The sequence below is a fragment of the Vulpes lagopus genome, chromosome 18, assembly GCF_018345385.1.
Source record: "Vulpes lagopus strain Blue_001 chromosome 18, ASM1834538v1, whole genome shotgun sequence".
NCBI classification, from domain to species: domain Eukaryota; kingdom Metazoa; phylum Chordata; class Mammalia; order Carnivora; family Canidae; genus Vulpes; species Vulpes lagopus.
In genome coordinates this window covers 16,186,567-16,204,709 of record NC_054841.1, presented here as the reverse complement: position 1 = coordinate 16,204,709, position 18,143 = coordinate 16,186,567, and the positions used below count along the sequence as shown (strand labels likewise).

The following is an 18,143-nucleotide window of genomic DNA, read 5'->3' as shown; positions in this document are numbered from 1 at the left end:
ACTCTTTCTTCTCCTGGTTTATTTTGTTTCTGTGTCTAGCTTCTTGAGTGTTGAGTTTAATTTTTTGTTTTTCTTATCTTCTGTAAAATTCACTTAGGTAAAAAAGTTATGAATTTTCCATTGTTCACTCTCACAAGTTTTGTCAGATAGTGTTCTCATTTTCTGTGATTTCAGTTACAATTGCCTCTTTAACTCAAATGTTCTTGAGAAGATTGCTCTTAAAGTGTCCAAGGATTTAGGAGCGTCTGCCTCCCTCTATTTTTTCCTGCTCCTTCTTTCTCTACTTTCTTTGTTTTTTGTTAAAAACTAGGTTAGTGCATTTAGATGGTAGAATGTGGTCTGTGTCATTTCTTCCTTTTGAAAAATTTGAGATTTTCTATGTAGCTAGTACATGGACATATTTTTTAACTGTCCCACAGACATTTGAAAAGAATGGGTGTTCTTTAAATAGCGGAAGAGATCAAGAGGGTGCATTATGTTGTTCAACTCTTCTATCCTTACTGATTGATTTGTCAGTTTTTGAAGAGAGGTGTTAGTGTGTCACTATGTTTATGGTTTTGCTAAATCTTTTTGTACTACTAAACAGTCTTTTTACATTTTATATTCCTGTGGTTTATCAGTCACCATAAAAGTTTATGTCTGTCATTTTTTCTTAATGGATTGTATCATTTATCAACTTAAGTATTTCCCTTACTTCTTTCAGTGCTTTTACTCTGAATTATACCTAATGTCTTGTTAATTTTGCCACTTCTGCTTTTTACTTGTTTGCTCTATTTGTAATCTTCTGTGTCATTTTATTTTGGGCATGCCTATTATAAGTGCCATATGCTGTATTTATTTATTTTAACCAAATAAAGGGATTTAAATCATTCATATTTATTGTGGTTAATAATATTTAATCTTAGTGCTGTCATTTTATGAAGGTTTTATTATCTTGTTTCATAGTTCATTCCTGTGTTCCTTCTTTCTTTTCTAATTATTGTTAGGTTGGTCAGATTATATTTTCTTTTCCTTTGTTTTAGTTCCTCCACCAATGTGGAATTTCTGTTTTCCCTTAAAATTATAAACAAAAATGCTAAGAAATGAATTTAGTCAAGTTTCAGAGCATAAGATCAACACATAAAAATCAGTTGTGTTTCTATATACAATGCAATGAACAATCCCAAAAGGAAAACAAGAGAACCAATTCCATATGTAATAGTGTCCAAAAGAAGAAAATATGTAGGAATAAATTTATACAAGCTAGTGAAAGACTTGAACACTTACTATAAAAGATTACTATAAGAAATAATTAAAAAAATAAATGAAAAGATATAAATAAATGGGAAAGACATCCTGTGTTCATGGATTGGAAATCATGATTTTGGTAAGATTGCAATATCATGCAAGCAAGCTACAGATTGAGTGCAATCTCTCTATCAAATTTCTACCAGCCTTTTTGGGCAGATGTGTTAATAGCTGATCCTCAAATACATAAAAGTTGCAGGGGGCCCTGAGTAGCCACACAAATCTTAAAAAAGAATAACAAAGTTGTACAACATACATTTCCCAATATCTACAAAAGCTGCAATAGAACAGTGTGGTACTGGCCTAAGGATAGATATACAGACCAATGTAATAGAATTTTTAAAATCTAGGAATAAACCTCTACACCTATAGCACATTGATTTTTGACAAGAGTGCCAGGATCATTCAGTGGGGACAGAATAGTCTCTTTACCAAATAGTACTGAGACAACTGGATAGCCATGTGGAAAATAATGAAGTTGGACTCCACCTCCTGCCATATGCAAAAGTGAAGTCAAAATGGACCCATGACTTAAGGCTGAGAGGTAAATCTATAAACATTTTAGAAGAAAACATAGGGGTAACCCTTCATGACATTGGATTTGGCTGTGGATCCTTAGGTATGACAACAACAAAAACAACAAAAGAAAAAAAATAGATGAATTGGATTTCATGACATTACGCACTTCTGTGTATCAAAGGACATTATGAGAAAAGTGAAAAGACAACCTACAGGTTAGAAGAAAAATATTTGCAAGTCATATATCTTATAAGGGTCTATATCTAGAATACATAAAGAACTCTTTAATACAACAACAAAAAGACAACCCAATTTAGCATATGTGCTGCCGAAGTGAGCACAAAGACAACTCAATTTAAAGATGGGCAAAAGACTTGAACAGACATTTCTTCAAAGAATATATGCAAGTGGCCAAGAAACACATGAAAAGATGCTCACCATCATTAGTTGTTAGTTTGATACAAATCAAAACTACAATAAGAAACCATTTCAGATCCCCTAGGATGGCTATAAAAAAAAAAGTAATGGAACATAAATGTTGGTGGTGAGGATGTGGAGAGTTTGAAACCTTCATATGTTGCTGATAGGAATGTAAAATGTGCAACCATTGTGAAAAATTGTTTGATGGTTTCTCAAAGTTAGACATAGAATTACCATAAACCCAGCAGTTCCACTCCTTGCTATATATGCAAAAGAACTGAAAACAGGGACTCTAATAAATATGTGTACACAAAGCAGCACTTTTTACAATAGCTAAAAGATGGAAACTGCCCAACTGTCTGCCAATGGATGAATGTATAAACAAAATGTGGTATTTACATACAGTGGAATATTATTGAGCCATAAGGAATAAAGTACTAATGCACACCACAATATGGATGAACCTTAAAAACATCATGCTAAGTGAGAGAAGCCAGACACAAAATGTCACATATTATATGGTTCCATTTATATAAAAACTATCCAGACTAGGTAAATCCACAGAGACAGAATGCAGATTGGTGGTAACTGGGGGTTCAGGGACCAGAGTACAAACTGCTTAATGGGTATGAGGTTTCCCTTTGGGGTGATGAAAATATTGAACTAGATAGAAGGGGTGGTTGTAGAACATTGTGAATGTACTAAAAGCCATTGAAATGTAAATTTTTAAACAGTTAACTTTATGTTATATGAACTTCATCTCAGATTTAAAAATTGTAACATGTATTTAAATTTTCCTTACAGTGTAAATAACTATTAATATCTGTAATTTCCTTCTTTACAGAAGACACAGCTTCTATCCAAAATCCTCTAGATTTTTAGTTTGTGGTCATCAATAATTTTATAATCCTATGCTATCTCTCTTCTATTGTAGGAGTCCTTATAAAACAGTCACATTAAACCCTGCAGCCACCTTATCACCTTATTGGAGGGCAGCTATTTTGAATTGATATAAACTCTAGTGGTTTCTGAGCTCACTACTCTTTCTAGAATCCCTTTCTTGGGTTTCCTTTTTTTTTTTAAGATTTTATTTATTGGGAATCCCTGGGTGGCTCAGTGGTTTGGCGCCTGCCTTTGGCCCAGGGTGCGATCCCGGAGCCCCGGGATCGAGTCCCGTGTCGGGCTCCCTGTGTGGAGCCTGCTTCTCCCTCTGCCTGTGTCTCTGCCTCTCTCTCTTTCTCTATGTCTATCATGAATAAATAAATAAAAATTTTTTTAAGATTTTATTTATTGATTTGACAGAGAGAGAGCAAGGACAAGCAGGGAAGCAGCAGGCAGAGAGAGAGAGAAGCAGACTCCCCACTGAGCAGGGAGCCGCATGTGGGGCTCGATCCAGGACCCTGAGATCATGACCTGAGCTGAAGACATATGCTTAACCCACTGAGACACCCAGGCACTCCCTTCTCAAACCATTCTCTAGGTTTGAACTTTGAGTATTTGTCTCAGAAAATATCATTTAAGACAATATGTATGTATGTATTACTATGGATGAATTTTTTTATTCCTTGTCATTTTGTTGTAGTAAATGAAAGAGTATATTCTGATGATTTCATAGAACATAAGCTTATCGGGGCGCCTGGGTGGCTCATTCAGTTAAGTGTCTGCCTTTGTCTCAGGTCATGATCTCCAGAGAGAGCCCCAGCATTGGGCTTCCTGCTCAGCAAGGAGTCTGCTTCTGTCTCTCTTTCCCTCTGCCCCTCCCCACTGCTTGTTCTCTCTCTCTCTCTCTCTCAAATAAACAAATAAAATCTTAAAAAAAAAAAAAAGACATAAACTTATCACTGCAACAGGCTTCTGGCTCTTTGGATATTCTTAGATTCCTTCCTCTGTGTCCCCTCCTCAAAGCCCAGAGATGAACCCTTTGCCCCTGTCTACTCTTCCTGCCTTCAAGAGTCATTGCCTTAGGTGCTTAATGAAGACCCCTCCTCCTAGAAGCTCCAGGAGAAGATGTACGCTTCCCTGACCCAAAGGGCAAGCCACATGTCAGAACAGCCTAGCATTCTTCCTTTCCTGGTGCAAGGAGTGCACAGCAGTCTGTCCTTCTGCATATCCCTTCTACTCCAGCCACATTGCTTTGCTCTGAATTTCCATTCCTTAGTTATTTGGAAAGAAAAGCACAAATGGAGGAATTGAGGAACAAGGTGATTTTAGCAGCCTCATAACCCACTTCTGTGTGGTTGGGGAGCTCTACCTTCTTGCATGTTGGTCAACTCCACATCCTGGCCCTGCCATCTGCCTCAGTGCTCCCTCCCTCCACTTTCTGCCCCAAAAGGACCATCAGTTAAGGTTTTTCATACACCACTTCTGGGGAGGGAGGAACGCTGGATTGATTCAAACTGCCTGTCCTGCCCTTGGGTCACCGCCAAGACAAGCCCTCTCTCAGAAGGGGGATTTCATGGTCTGCCAGTCTGTTCATTTTCTTCCTACTCTTACTTCTGGCATGTGGTAAGAAGTTCATCTCTTCATCTGTTCACTATTTGAGCACCCATTACTGATGACGCTCAGGATACAGCAGTGAACAAAACAGATGAAAACCTCCCCCTTCATGGAGCTGACATTCAATGGAATCTATTGATTCCAATGAATCAATAAAATTTGAAGGACGTTAGAAGGTGATAAACCTGAAAGGGATAAAAACAAGCAGAAAAGGGAGCGTGGCCAGTGGTTTGTAATTTTAAATCAAGCAGTGAGGGGATATTTGAGTAGACATGAGTGGCAAAGGAATGAGCTGTGTGAGTATCTGAGAGAAGAGTGTTCCAGAGAATGGAAACAGCCAGTGCAAAGGCTCCGAGGCAGAACCATGCCTAGTATGACCAGAGTGGCATGAACTGGGAGAATGGTGGGAGATACTGGGGAGGTAAGGGAGATGGAGGTGGGAGTGGGGGCACTGGACCATATAGCATGGGGGTAGGAGGCCATTGTAAGGGCCTTGTTCTTACTCTGAGTGACAAGGGGACCACTGGAGGATGGTGAGCAGAGGAGTGCACGATCTGATATTTTAACAGGATAATTCTGGGCCCTGAAGGAGAAGAGACCATAGCAAGAGTGGGGGCAGGGAAACCCATCTCTTAGGGGGAGTGAGAAATGGATCTTGAAGAAGCCTCTGATCCAGTGTAGGAAAATGCTGGATTCAGAGTCGCAAGACCTGGGTTTGAATCCCATCCAAGACTTCCTACCTATGTGACACCCCCACTTTCTCAGCTTCATCATCTTCACCTGCAAAATGGAGAGAATAGTCATATGAATTATTTGCAGAACTGATGTGGGTTTGATGGAGAATGCATGTGGAAAAGCTGGCTCTAGTGGCTGGCACACAGTAGGTGCTCAGTAAGAAGCAGTAGCAGAATGAGGCAGTATTCAGGTGTCATGCATTTAGGATTTGATTGCGTTTGAGGGAGGCATGTAGTGTTTGCATGCTTAGTTATTTTTAAGTGTGCTAATCGCCTCTTTAAATGAATTGTCATAATTGTGTTATTCCAATATTTTGATACAACATATGCTTATTTTTGCAAAAGGCTTCTGGTTGGTTGGGCTGGCTCCAGTGTGTTGAGGTTTTGGTTTTTAAATGAAAGGAATGGACTTGTGTACTCATTTAGCATCATGTGCCAGCACCTGCTCTGGGAACTGGGGTGGAGGGGGGCGGGCAGGGGGGCTGTATGGAGAGGCATGAGCTACAGATGACTGACGGACTCCCAGTCTGTCAAGAGGGACAGATACAGATTGACCTAAGTGAGCTCTAAACCTAAAGTCTGGCACAGTCCTCATTCACATTCTAACTGAGTACCTACTATGTGCCAGGCACTGTGCTAGGTGTTGGTGATGAGACAGTCTTACCCCTGCCCCGTGGAGTCTGAGATTGGGGGATGTGGGCATAAGTAAAAGGTAAATAAAGAATCAAAAATAATTGCAGGTGTATGTGATATTCTGGGGAGCAAAAACAAGGGGCTGCAGAAGAGGAATGTGAGGAGTAGAGTCTTGTTGCTGGATGGGCAGGGGAGCTGGGGGAGGCTTCCTGGGATGATGTGATGCCTGTGGCTGAGTCCCACCAAAAGCCAGTCAGCCCCCAGCCCATCCCAGTAGTCAGGCTCAAGACAGACCTATCACCCCACGGCACGCAGGCTTGGGGTGTGAGGAGTTCAGAACACTGACCCAGTGCCAGGCAGTGGCCTGAGCAGTTCACATGATTGATCCAGTTCCTTTTCACAGCCACCTTGTAGCACCTGCTGTTATTACCCTCTTTTTACAGAAAAGGAAACTGAGACACAGAGCAGTTAAGTAGTGTGCCCGAAGTCACATACCTAGTGTGTGGCAGAGTCAGGATTCAAACCCAGGCCCTCCAGCACTTGACCACACACTACACTCCTGTGCAACAAGGATGTCCAGGGCAGTCATGAGGGTTGAGTGAGATGTGATCCCATGGTCTCTGCCCTGGGATCTGGCTTGTTCATCCATTTGACTAATTATTATTTAGTTCTTACTTTGTGCCAGGTTCTGGGAAGCAGGACCAACAAGGGCTATCCCAACAGAACTCACGTTAAACATTAAATAACTATGCAAGCAGTTAGTTGACTACACATTCAATGAGTGCTTCCAAGGGGAATGCAGAGCCACTTGGGGGTATATGATGCGCTCTGACCCACTCTAGAGAGTATCAGGGAAGCCATCTAAACCAACTGATTGCTGGGGGTTGAGTAGAAATAAGCAGGTGAAGGGAGAGCATGTGGTGGGCACAGCATTCCCGCAGAGGGAACAGCCTATGTGAGGGCCTGGAGGCAGGCAAAGTCCCTGTGGCTGGAGGGGTGATGGGGAGCAGCAGGCATGTGAGGATGACAGAGCCATGTTTGAGACTATGGACTTTATCCTCAGGGCAGTGGGGAGCCATCAAAGCATTGTAAGCATGGGAGTGGCAAGGTGATCACCTTTCTAGAGACTACTCTGGCTACATGAAGGGGATGGATTGGTGGGGGAAGGAATGGGATACCAGGACAGAGGCTGTTGCAGTTGTCCAGGAAACAGATGGTGTGGCCTGGAGCAGGGCAGGGGTAGTGGGAATGGAGAGATGTTGGTGGGTTTAAAAGATAGTTCAGAGAAGTTTCAGTGGATTTGAGGGGTGACTGAGGGTAAGCCCCAAGTTGGTGGCTTTATTACCTGCATGGAGGACAGGATGAGGGAGATGCAGCTGCAGGGTTGGGGAAGGGCAATGTGAGGGCAGCTTTGCACATATTAACTCTGAGATGCTTGTGATATGCCAGGTGTGAATATTGGGAGGGGGCAAGTGTTTAGATGCTCACATCTGGAGCTCAGATGGGTGCCAAGACTGGAGATGGAAATGTGGCACCTAGATGGGAATGAAAACTGAGCCTGAGATCCAACCGGGGAGAGGTTGTAGGGAAGGAAGGGAGAAGAGTCAGGACTCAGGCTGAGAGAATGCAGCATGGTTACGTAGAAAAAGAGGAGTGGGCATTGGAGAAGATGAAGTGGGAGCAAGAGGATGAGCAGCAAGAGGTCCTGGATGCTAATGGAGGGATGTTCTCAAGATGAAGGGAAGGGATCTATTGGACCAACATTGCTGAGGAGACAATGAAATGTGGTTTGAAAACTGATTTGATCTGGCACCATGGAGGCCTCTGGGAGGTGGAGTTTTGGAGGGTGGGGGGGAGCAGGTCTCAGTGGGCTGTGTAGTGAGTGGGAGATGAAGAAGAGGAGCTGACCACCCTTTCAGAAAGACAGATGTGGACTTGGGAGGAGGTGGTGGCAGCTGGAGAAGGACAGGGGAGTGTGCAAGTCCAAAGAGAGATGAGCATGTTTCAGTGCCAATGAGAGTGGTCCAGCAGAGGGGAAGGCTGAAGAGCCAGGAGCAGGAAGAGTTCATGGGATGCCCAAAGTCCTTGGACAGAGGGGGAGGGGAGAGGGAAGGATCATTCTCTACACAGGCAGGGAGATTGGCTTTAGGAAGGAGGGATGGCTCTTCCGGCATCAAAACAGGAGGCAAGTTGGTACCAAATAGGCAAGTTTGTGTTTCTGGTAACAGGATGCTGTTAGAGTTATTTTCTATTTTCCCTGAGGAGTAGAAGGTGACAGGTCATCTGCACTGGGTAAAGGGGCAGAGAGTGCTGGAGGATGAGGATGGAAGACAGGCTGGGGAGAACTGCCATGGGAATGAACAAGCTGGGAGGGAGTGGATCCCAGAGGCATGAAGACATCACACACAGCTGGTGACCCTGATTTCTGGTGCAATTTGGCCAGAGATTTGCTCAGCTCTCTTGGTGAGGGTGAGAAGGGGTGGGTGGTTGGGTTCATGTCATGGTAGGGGTTTCACTAGCCAGGTGCCAGGCATAGAGGAGCAGAGAGAGGCACAGAGTGCTTTCTCTCTTCCACCTATTTCTGATTACTTGGGGGTGCTCTGCCCCCTTCTCCATTCTACCCCCCTATAGCTATCTCTTTCACCAAGCCCTGGATTACTCAAAGCCTTAACCATAAAATTATACCAATTGACCTATCAGCACCTGTCTTGGAAAATATGCACTTAACGGCAAAATTACATTAATACCCATATATATGCATCAAAGTGCATCAAAATATAACATGAAAAATCATTTTCATCCCCCGCAGGGTGCCCATGTTAAGATGTTTAGAAGGTTCTCTCCCTCTCTTATTCTCTCTCCGTCTACCCCTTCCCCAAGATTTCCAGTAGAGATGTACTAGTTTTTAAGCATGAAATATTCAGGATGTATTTATTACCACTCAGTGGCCTCATCCAACAAATATTTACTGGAACCAGGTACTGTGTTAGGCTTCAATTACCCTAGCTTTTCTAGCATACACACTTAACTTATCAAAGAGAACAAGATGTTAGAAGATGTTATTTCCCATATGCTATCATGGTTTTGTGAGGTTCCCCCTTCCCCTTTACACAATATGTATTATAATTGTTCTAAGATTTACCATTATATTCATTAGTACCTTTGGAGTCTTTCCTCAGTTCTGGAATATTCCCAACCATTATCCCTTCAGTTACACCTCTGCGCCATTCCCTCACTCTTCTCCTTCCAGAATGCTGATCAAACAGTGTTAACTTAGACACTTTCACTTTGTCCTCTGTGTCTTCTAACTTCTCTTTGATGTTTTCTTATATTCATCTACAAATCTACATGAGTTTCTTGTCTGTGGCCTGATCTCTTTCAGAGTACAGAAAAGGGGAGTGATCCCCCAGGCTAACATCATCTTTATACTAAAACCCAGCAAAGGCAGAAATAAAGAGGGAAATTATAGGCCAGTCTACTCATAAGCTAGATGCAAAAATCCTGGACAAAACATCAGCAGTGAAAATCCAGCAAGGCATAATACATCATAACCAAGTAGGGTTTATTCCAGAAATGCAAGGTTGTTTTAACATTAGAAAACCAAGTGAAGTAATTTACCATGTATTAACTAAAGGAGCAAAGTCACTAGAACTTTCAGTAGATGTGGGGAAAGGAATCCAATAAAAGTAAAACAACAACAAACTACACACAATTGAAAGAAAAATAAACACCTTCTTGACGAACTAGCAATGCCTTCACGCTGTTACAGAACACCTATAAGAACCCATGGCAGATGTTGTACTTAGTGGTAAAACATCAAGATATTTAAGATAAGGAAGAAAACAAGGCTGCCCACTCTCACCATTTTTATTCAGCATTGTACTGGAGCTTCCTCATTGTGCAGTGAGGGGCAGGGGGAAATGAACAAACAAGGACTGGAGAGGGAGTCCAGAATGGCTCCTGGCTTCTGGGGGAGTCTTTGTACCATTTACTAAGGAAAGACCAGAAGAGGATCCAGTTGGGCTGGGTGTTCAGGGCACTCAAGGGAATTGGACACCTTTCTCAGGTGTCCAACTGCCATGGAAGACGACCAGGCAGGAAATAAGGATACTTCAGCTCTGTTCCCAACTCTGATTAACCTTGAATGGACCACTTTCTTCTTGGACCTGGATTCTCTCATCTGTAAAATGGGTGGATGTGAGAAGACTCGTGGTAGGCTGCAGTGTTTAGATCTGATGGGAAAATGAAGAAGATGGGAATAAAAGCTGGTCCCACTCTCCAGGGGAGCAGGTTTTTGTATACCAACCCCTAGTGGGAGGGAGAACCCATTTGGAGATGGGGCAGGAATCTGACCAAGTCATAGGGCCATCTTGACTGTCTGCCTTCCAGAGGAATCATCCTTTCTTTCCTTTGTCGAGAAGTTGTTACCATTTTGTTGTTATTATTGGTGCTATTAAGCATGTTCTGCAGTTGTAAGACACTGACTCCCCAACAACATGCCCTTTTGATGTTTTAGACCTACAACAGCCAGAGTGAAAGCAACGAAGACTATGAGATCCCCCCGATAACACCTCCCAACCTCCCTGAGCCATCCCTCCTGCATCTGGGGGACCACGAAGCTGGCTACCACTCGCTGTGCCACGGCCTTGCGCCCAACGGACTGCTCCCTGCCTACTCCTACCAGGCCATGGACCTTCCAGCCATCATGGTGTCCAACATGCTGGCCCAGGACAGCCACCTACTGTCGGGCCAGCTGCCCACGGTGAGTCTCTGTCACCCACCATGATTCCTGCTGGATACAGCAGGGAAGACAGTTGGGAGGGAAGCAGGATGCCAGTGTTTTGATGAGGACCCTCTGCTTGTATGCAGGATGTGGGCTCGGATGTTTGTGTGGGGTCTGCAGAATATGCGGGATGGGTATGGAGGGCCATTTATGTCTTCATATGGGTAACTTCTGGAGCCCTGTTTATAATATCCTGGTATTATTTGTTTTATTGTTATTTCTAATAATATCATCTTTATTTTTATTTTATAATGACTTTATTGAGATATAATGCACACATCATACAGTTCCCCCATCTAAAGTGTACAAATCAATAGATTTTACACAGGGTTATATGACTGTCAACACAGTTCATTTTGGAACATTTTGATCATCCCGAAAAGAAACCCTACATCCCTTAGTCCTCATTTTCAAACCCCCCCTCCCCCAGCCCCTAGCCCTACGAAACCGCTAATCCACTTTCTGTCTCCAGATATTTGCCTATTCTGGACATTTCATATAAATAGAATCATAATATTTTAAAAATACTCCATCTTGTTTTTTGTTTAAGCTGCCAGAGAGAAGGGTGATTACTGAGTTAAAGCTTTGGAGGATAAGTGGAAAATCAGCAGGCAGGGGCACCTGGGTGGTTCAGTAGGTTGAGTGTCTGCCTTCGGCTCAGGTCACGATCCTGGAGTCCTGGGTTTAAGCCCCATGTTGGGCTTTCTGCTCAGTGGAGAGCTTGCTTCTCCCTCTCCCTGCCAATTCCCCTGATTGTGCTCTCGCTCTCTCTCTTTCTCTGTCTAATAAATAAGTAAAATCTTTAAAAGAAGAAGAAGAAGAAAAAATCAGTAGGCAGACTAGGGCAGGAAAGGATCTTCCAGGTTAGGGGAACGGCATGTATGAAAAGCAGGAGGTAGGAGGGTTCATGTCCTTCTTGGGGACAACATGTGGTTCATTCTCTTTATAAAAGGACCTGGAGGCAGAGAGGGAGAAAGGAGGTAAAAGAACTAGCAACACCTGATCATAAGGGTCCTGAATCCCATGCTAAGGAGATATATGATTTCTTAGCATATGGCTGATTTGAACAATCAAGAACTATAAAAAACTAGTAGAGCATATTTTTTTATATATAATAGAAAAAGCCCCTTAAGGGAATCATAGTACTTCTCCTGAATAACTGTGATGTCTATTTATTTTTGCTCTTTCCTTCACAGTTAGTATTATATACTAGTTACAACTCTTAAATTCATTCCTAAGTGACAGGAACCAAACTCAAACTAGTTAAAACAAAAGACTGAAATATCCAGGGGTGGGCAAGGAATTTCAGGTATAGCTGGATCCAGAAACCCCAGTAGTGTCATTAGGGCCCTATATCCCATGCCCATTTCTACACAGCAGGCATGATGGCTGCTGGCAGCCGAGATCTTCCCTGACATCTCTGGCAAGTGACAGTTTAGGTCTTCCAGGAGCACAGCTGGACCAACAACCATTGTGTCCAAGAGGAAGCAATCTTTGATTTTTGTCAGCTTGGGTGACAAACTCACCTGTGTCAGGGGACAAGGGACCACGTAGCTGATTTCTTATCAGAGTCACATGGTGTTGGGTGGATCATGTTTATCTCTGCTGAGGATGCTCAGAGGCCACAGCCATGCATGTGGCCCAATTCTAGCAGATGCCTGGGACCTTGGGGACATACAGTGTATATTGTAACAATCTTGACAGTGTTTTCTTTATTGTTTACTTTTACTATCACCAAATCTTCTTGCTTAAAACAAAGCTGGTATCCTATATGTATTTTTGTAAGTTACACCACATTTTTTTCTTCTTTGAATCTAGGTGAGAAATAAAAGGAGGGAGGGACAGAGGGGAGAAGGAGACTGCTAGCTCAAGCTCCACGTTTTACAGTGTTCCCACTCGGACTAAAGTGCTCAGTGGAATTTGATACTCCATTTCTTGAGGAATACTTTTCTTTGGGGCCCATCAATAATGTAGGCCCTCGGCTTCCTCTTCTCTAAGAGACCTGAAGATTCCAGAGCCATGTGGTTTTAATTCCACTTTGTTAGAATGATGTACTTTAGCTGCCTGCTCAGCTAATTGCTCACAAAACATCATTACTCCAGGCTGTCCCTGTTGGGGAGTTCTGGTAGCACAAGCAAGGGCAGAGCCAGCAGACACCTCTGGTGTGTGCCCTGGGGAGGGCTGTGACTGCAAGTGTCAGTGTGGCTGTGGTCCTGAACCCTGGGGTTGTTGGTCTTTGGTGCCGGTGGGCAGGAGAGACAGTGTGGGGTAGTGGTTAGTGTGTGGGCTCTGGAGTCCCACAGACCTGCCTCCAATCCTGATTCCCATCTCAGGCTTCATTCTCTTGTGTCCTTGTATGGGAATCCTAATAGTACCCACCTCAAGACTGCAGTGAAATGTATCTGAGGTCATGTGTGCAAAGTCTTAGAAAAATGCCTCGCAGAGAGTATAAAAAATCAGGGAATATTTATTATTGCACTATTACTAATAATCTTTATTAGTAATAAAAGCAAATTCCCACTGCAACCAAATAGCGATGGTTTCCTGTGAGTCTCATTTACCTAAAGGAACAGATTGCAGACACTCTTAGGTACCTTTGTAGGGCCACCTGGTGACAATAGCTCTGATAATTACAAGGAATGCTGTCTGTATGTCAAAAGTGACCTTCTGATCACTCCTCCTTGGATATGTTTTGGCTGGGCTTGGTCCAAATAGGCACTTTGCAGTCATTTTCCAGATTTCTTTAAAGCTAGCTCATGTTAAAGATGCTTCACAAATTCAGATAGCTTTAATTCTTCCATTAATCAGTTGTCAAGGGCTCTCTGTTTTATATTCCCTTGTTACATAATGAAAGAGAAGCCGAACCATTTTATGCAGGGGAGGGCTCCTGGGCCGAATGGGAAGCCAGATAATCACAAGTCCATCCACTAGGACTGTCTGAGGAAGAGGCGCAAGGTGCCCTTGGAGACAAGTGTTTAAAGTTTGAGCAGTAGGAGACAGGTGTGTGCGTGTATGGACGTGCAACCTGAGGATGGTGCTGGAATTTTTGTCACCTAATAGGTCTCAAGCTATTAGGTAGTGCAGAGAGCGTTGCAAATTCTTACACACTGCTCCCAAGAACCGAGTGAGGCATAAGGAAACAGGTTTGGAGCACTCAGGTAATTGTATGGGCTTCCCGAAGCTGCTCTAACAATTTGCCTCAAATGTGGTAGCTTAAGACAACCATAAATTGGTTCCCTTCCGGCTCTGGAGGTTAGGGGTTGAAATCAGTGTCACCGGGCGCACATCAAGGTGTCAGGAGGGGAGAGTTTCCTCTGGGAGCTCTGGGGAGAATCCCTCCCTTGCTGCTTCTAGCATCTAGGGGTTGCCAGCTATCCTTGGCTTGTGGCCACATCACTCTGACCTAGCATGGCCCTCTGCCAGGGCAGTCTCCTCTGCCTTTCTCATAAGGACAGATGTGTTTAGGGATAATCCAGGATCATCCTGCCATCTCAAGAGCCTTCACTTATTCACACCTACAAAGACTCTTTCTTCCCAAGTACAGGTTCCAGGGATTAGGACCTGACGTTTTGGAGGGTTGTTTTCAACCTACCGTAGTGATCAGCTGTGCAGCAGCCTTTACTGAGAGCCTCCTAAGTTCCAGGCATTGTTCTGAGCCCTGGCTCTGCAAGACACCCTTGAGGAACTCCTGGTGCAGGTGGAGAGGCAGGTGGAGAGGCAGGTGAAGACTCCACTTCTGGAGACGTAATACATGGTCCTATAGAATCAGCACACATTGCTGTGTGTGCCCAGAAGAGGTGCCTTTAGGAAGTGATGACCTGACACATAGCAGATTCTATAAACACTTGATGAATAAATGAAGGAATGAACGTTGCCCAGTTATTAAGAAACAAAAGCAGAATTCCAGCCCAGCTCTCTGTTCACTACCATGTGACTCTCAGTTTTAGCAGGTGCCCAAGAGATGGAACAGCTGGGCTGCAAGGCCGCAGGTGGCACAGAAGGTGCCCCGATGGCCAGGAGGTCACAGATGCTGTTTGCACAAATCGAGGTGCGTCAGGGATGTCGTCCCTGGAGAGGTGGTTGAGGCCAGGGTGTCTGACAACCATCTCATTTATGCCAAGCCCTTTTGGCTCTGGTCCCAGAGGCCACTGATTCCTTCTGGTCCCCTGCCCTTGCCGGGCGGCCTCCTCACATGCATGGCAGTTGGCTTTTCTGCTTTTAAGGTATGGCTGCTGGTAGGAATGCTGTGCAGTATTGGAATTGGGCCCCTTTTACAAAATTAAATATGCTTAAAGCTTCTCCCTCAACTTCAGCATCTTAACTGATTAAACATTCATTTCCAAGACAAAAAGAGTCAATTTAGTATGAAAGATACATTTTGCCAGTTTAATTTAAAGCACTGCACCTCCATCTGACCCCTATTTTCATAACTCAATAATTTTATCCTGTGTTGATTGTCTCATTTTGAGAGAGATATTGTATGTATAAATCAGTTTCTAAAATACCCAAAGAAACTAGAAGAGTGGAATTTATTAAGCAGCCTCTGTTAAATCTGAAATAATTTATTTTGGAGTTGTCCTTGGGAAATATTAGAGCTTATGGTCCCGGCATACCCAGGAGAGGAATTATCCTGGGAAGGGGCAATGCTGGCTGCTGCCAGACAAGTCCCGGGGAACCTGCCCCTCCTGTGAGATCAGAGAGAGTCCTGGGAGAGCCTTGAGTAGGTGCAGGTGGGCCCAGCAGGAAATGAATCTGGCAGAGCTGTCCCCACCCCCGCCATCAGTTCTGGGATTTCCCCGAGCTGAGCCCTGTGGGTCGCTGGAGCTGTGCGGTCCAGTCCACCGGTTAGCACAGGTGTGGCATGCACCTGCCATTCAAGCATTCTCTTCCAGAGTTGACTATCGTTTGCTTTCTCTGGGGCCTGGGACAAGTCCCTTCTTTCCCAGCCTCAATTCGCCTATCTAGGGGATGGAGATTCGGATGCCAGCTCTGACAAACTCACAAATGGGAAAATGGGAATAATCGCTCTGTCAACTCTGACACGCTGGACAAGTATGTGGGTTTGAGGTTGGATAGACCCTCCACTGCCACCACCACACATGCCACTGGCCCAGGGGCTCAAGTCTTACTAACTCGGATCGGAATCTTAGACTAGTGGGGCGCCTGGGAGGCTCAGTGGTTGAGCCTTCAGCTCCGGTCGTGATCCCGGGGTTCTGGGATCGAGCCCCACATCGGGCTCCTCGCAGAGAGCCTGCTTTTCTCTCTGCCTATGTCTCTGCCCTCTCTCTGTGTCTCTCATGAATGAATGAATGAATGAATAAATAAATAAATAAATAAATAAATAAATAAATAAATAAATAAAATCGTAAAGAAACCCTAGTTTGAGATCTTTTGTGTTCTAGGTCCCTGTCCCAAAGCTTCTTGCTCAGACTCATCCTTCTCCCACGCAGGGTGAACTAGAAGCCATGGCCCGGGGATCCCATGCCAAGTGAAAAGTCTTTCCAGGCTAGTATCCTGGGGCAGGCTGCTGGGGAGGAGGCTGGGCAAACCTTGGTTGCCACTTCACCCCTTTGCTTTAGAGGTAGTTCCCATGAGAGAGCCTGCAGTGCTGGGTTAGGGCCTGGAGTGTGGGGCAGGGCCTGCGGATTGACTCTGGGGGATCCTTGACCTCCTAATGCCTACCCCCCTATCTTTCGGTTCTCTGCTCTTCCTTCCCAATCTCCTCTTTCTCCTCCTCCCTTCCTTGCCTTATCCCTCCTCCCCCTAGGAAATTGGTCTACCTCTACAATATTCTCACAGATGCTAGGGATTCCGTTCCTGAGCCTGAGAAAAGGGGACCAGAAAGACCCCCACATATACACAACCCTTGTCTGGACGAATGAGCCACAGGGGGCAGCGGAGACCCAAACCAATCTATTTGTTTTATTGTCCTTAATGCATTAAGTCTGTTTTTTGTTTTGGTTTATGATTATTATCAGTTTTTGTTGTGTAACAAGCCACCTCAACACTTAATAGCTTAATGCAAACAGTAAACTTTTCTTTTTTAAAGATTTTATTTATTTATTCATGAGAGACACAGAGAGAGAGGCAGACACATAGACAGAGGGAGAAGCAGGCTCCCTGCAGGGCACCTGATGCGGGACTCCATCCTAGGACCCCGGGATCACGACCTGAGCTGAAGGCAAGTGCTCAATTACTGAGTCACCCAAGCATCCTGCAAACAGTGAACTTTTACTATTTCTTGTGATTCTGTGGGTCAGTAGGTCTTTTGATCTGGCCCAACTTGGCTAATTCCTAGGGTCAGCTTGCAGCTTGGCTGGGACTACCTGGTCTGGGACAACTTTGTGCATATCTTGGCGGTTGACCCAACATTGGCTGGGGCCAGTGGTTTTTCATCCCATGATGGCCTGGGCCCGTTTACATGGCAATGGCCACGGGATTCCCAACAGCATCAAGGAAGGACAGGCCCCAGGGTGCAGCTGCTCCTCAAACCTCTGCTTGCATCACGTTTGCTGATGTCCCCCCTCGGCCAAAGCAAGGCACATGGCCATGCCTAGATTCAAGGAGTGGAGAAATACCCCGCTTCTTGAAGGGAAAAATGTCAGCATCATGTTGCAGAAGGGCGTGGATGCAGGAAGGGCAGGAATCTGTGGCCATTTTCATAATCTATTGTGATAGTGTTTTGTTTTGCTTATGTGCTTTTGCTTTCTTGACATTTAATATCACCTACTATTTAGGAACATGGGCTCTGGAGTTAAGCTAACCCAAGTTCAAAACCCAGCTCCACCATTTGTTACCTTCTACCCTGTGACTCACTCAGACCAAGGCGTTAATTCTCCATGAGCCTTAGTTTCCTCATCTGTAAAACAGAGGTAATGTTACTAGCCTCATAGGAACTTGTGAAGATTCAATGATCAGATGTAGGAAAAGTGCTCAGCCTGGTGTCTGGCACACAGTAGGCACTCATACTAAATGTAAGCTATTTTGCTGATGGGGTTTGGGTGGCCTCAGCCTCATACCTACATCCAGCCAGACCTGCTGGGGGGTTGGCTTTGTTGGGGCAGTAAGTAGTCAGACAGGCTCAGAGGCTGAGATGGAGGGGGTAGGGAGAGGGCCCCAGCTGGAGAGTGGGCTGGAGGAAAGTGTATTACCTCCACCAGGACCTCACTCGAGGCCCAGAGCTTGAAAGCAACCACAAAGTGACAGTCCCACTGCCTGCCAAGAAGGCAACGGCCCCAAACCCAACTTCTCTGAGCTGTTTGACCAGGGGC

At 44.5% G+C, this 18,143-nt stretch overlaps 1 protein-coding gene across 4 annotated transcripts in view; it reads left to right on the top strand.

Moving 5' to 3' along the window:
• TOX2 (TOX high mobility group box family member 2) overlaps positions 1 to 18,143 on the top strand; it is a 132,877-nt gene that overhangs the window by 73,094 nt on the left and 41,640 nt on the right. For all 4 annotated transcript variants that reach the window (XM_041732228.1, XM_041732229.1, XM_041732227.1 and 1 more), the window contains one exon: positions 10,606 to 10,851. In XM_041732228.1, coding sequence (XP_041588162.1) covers positions 10,606 to 10,851 — 246 coding nt within the window. The remainder of the gene's footprint in view (positions 1 to 10,605; positions 10,852 to 18,143) is intronic.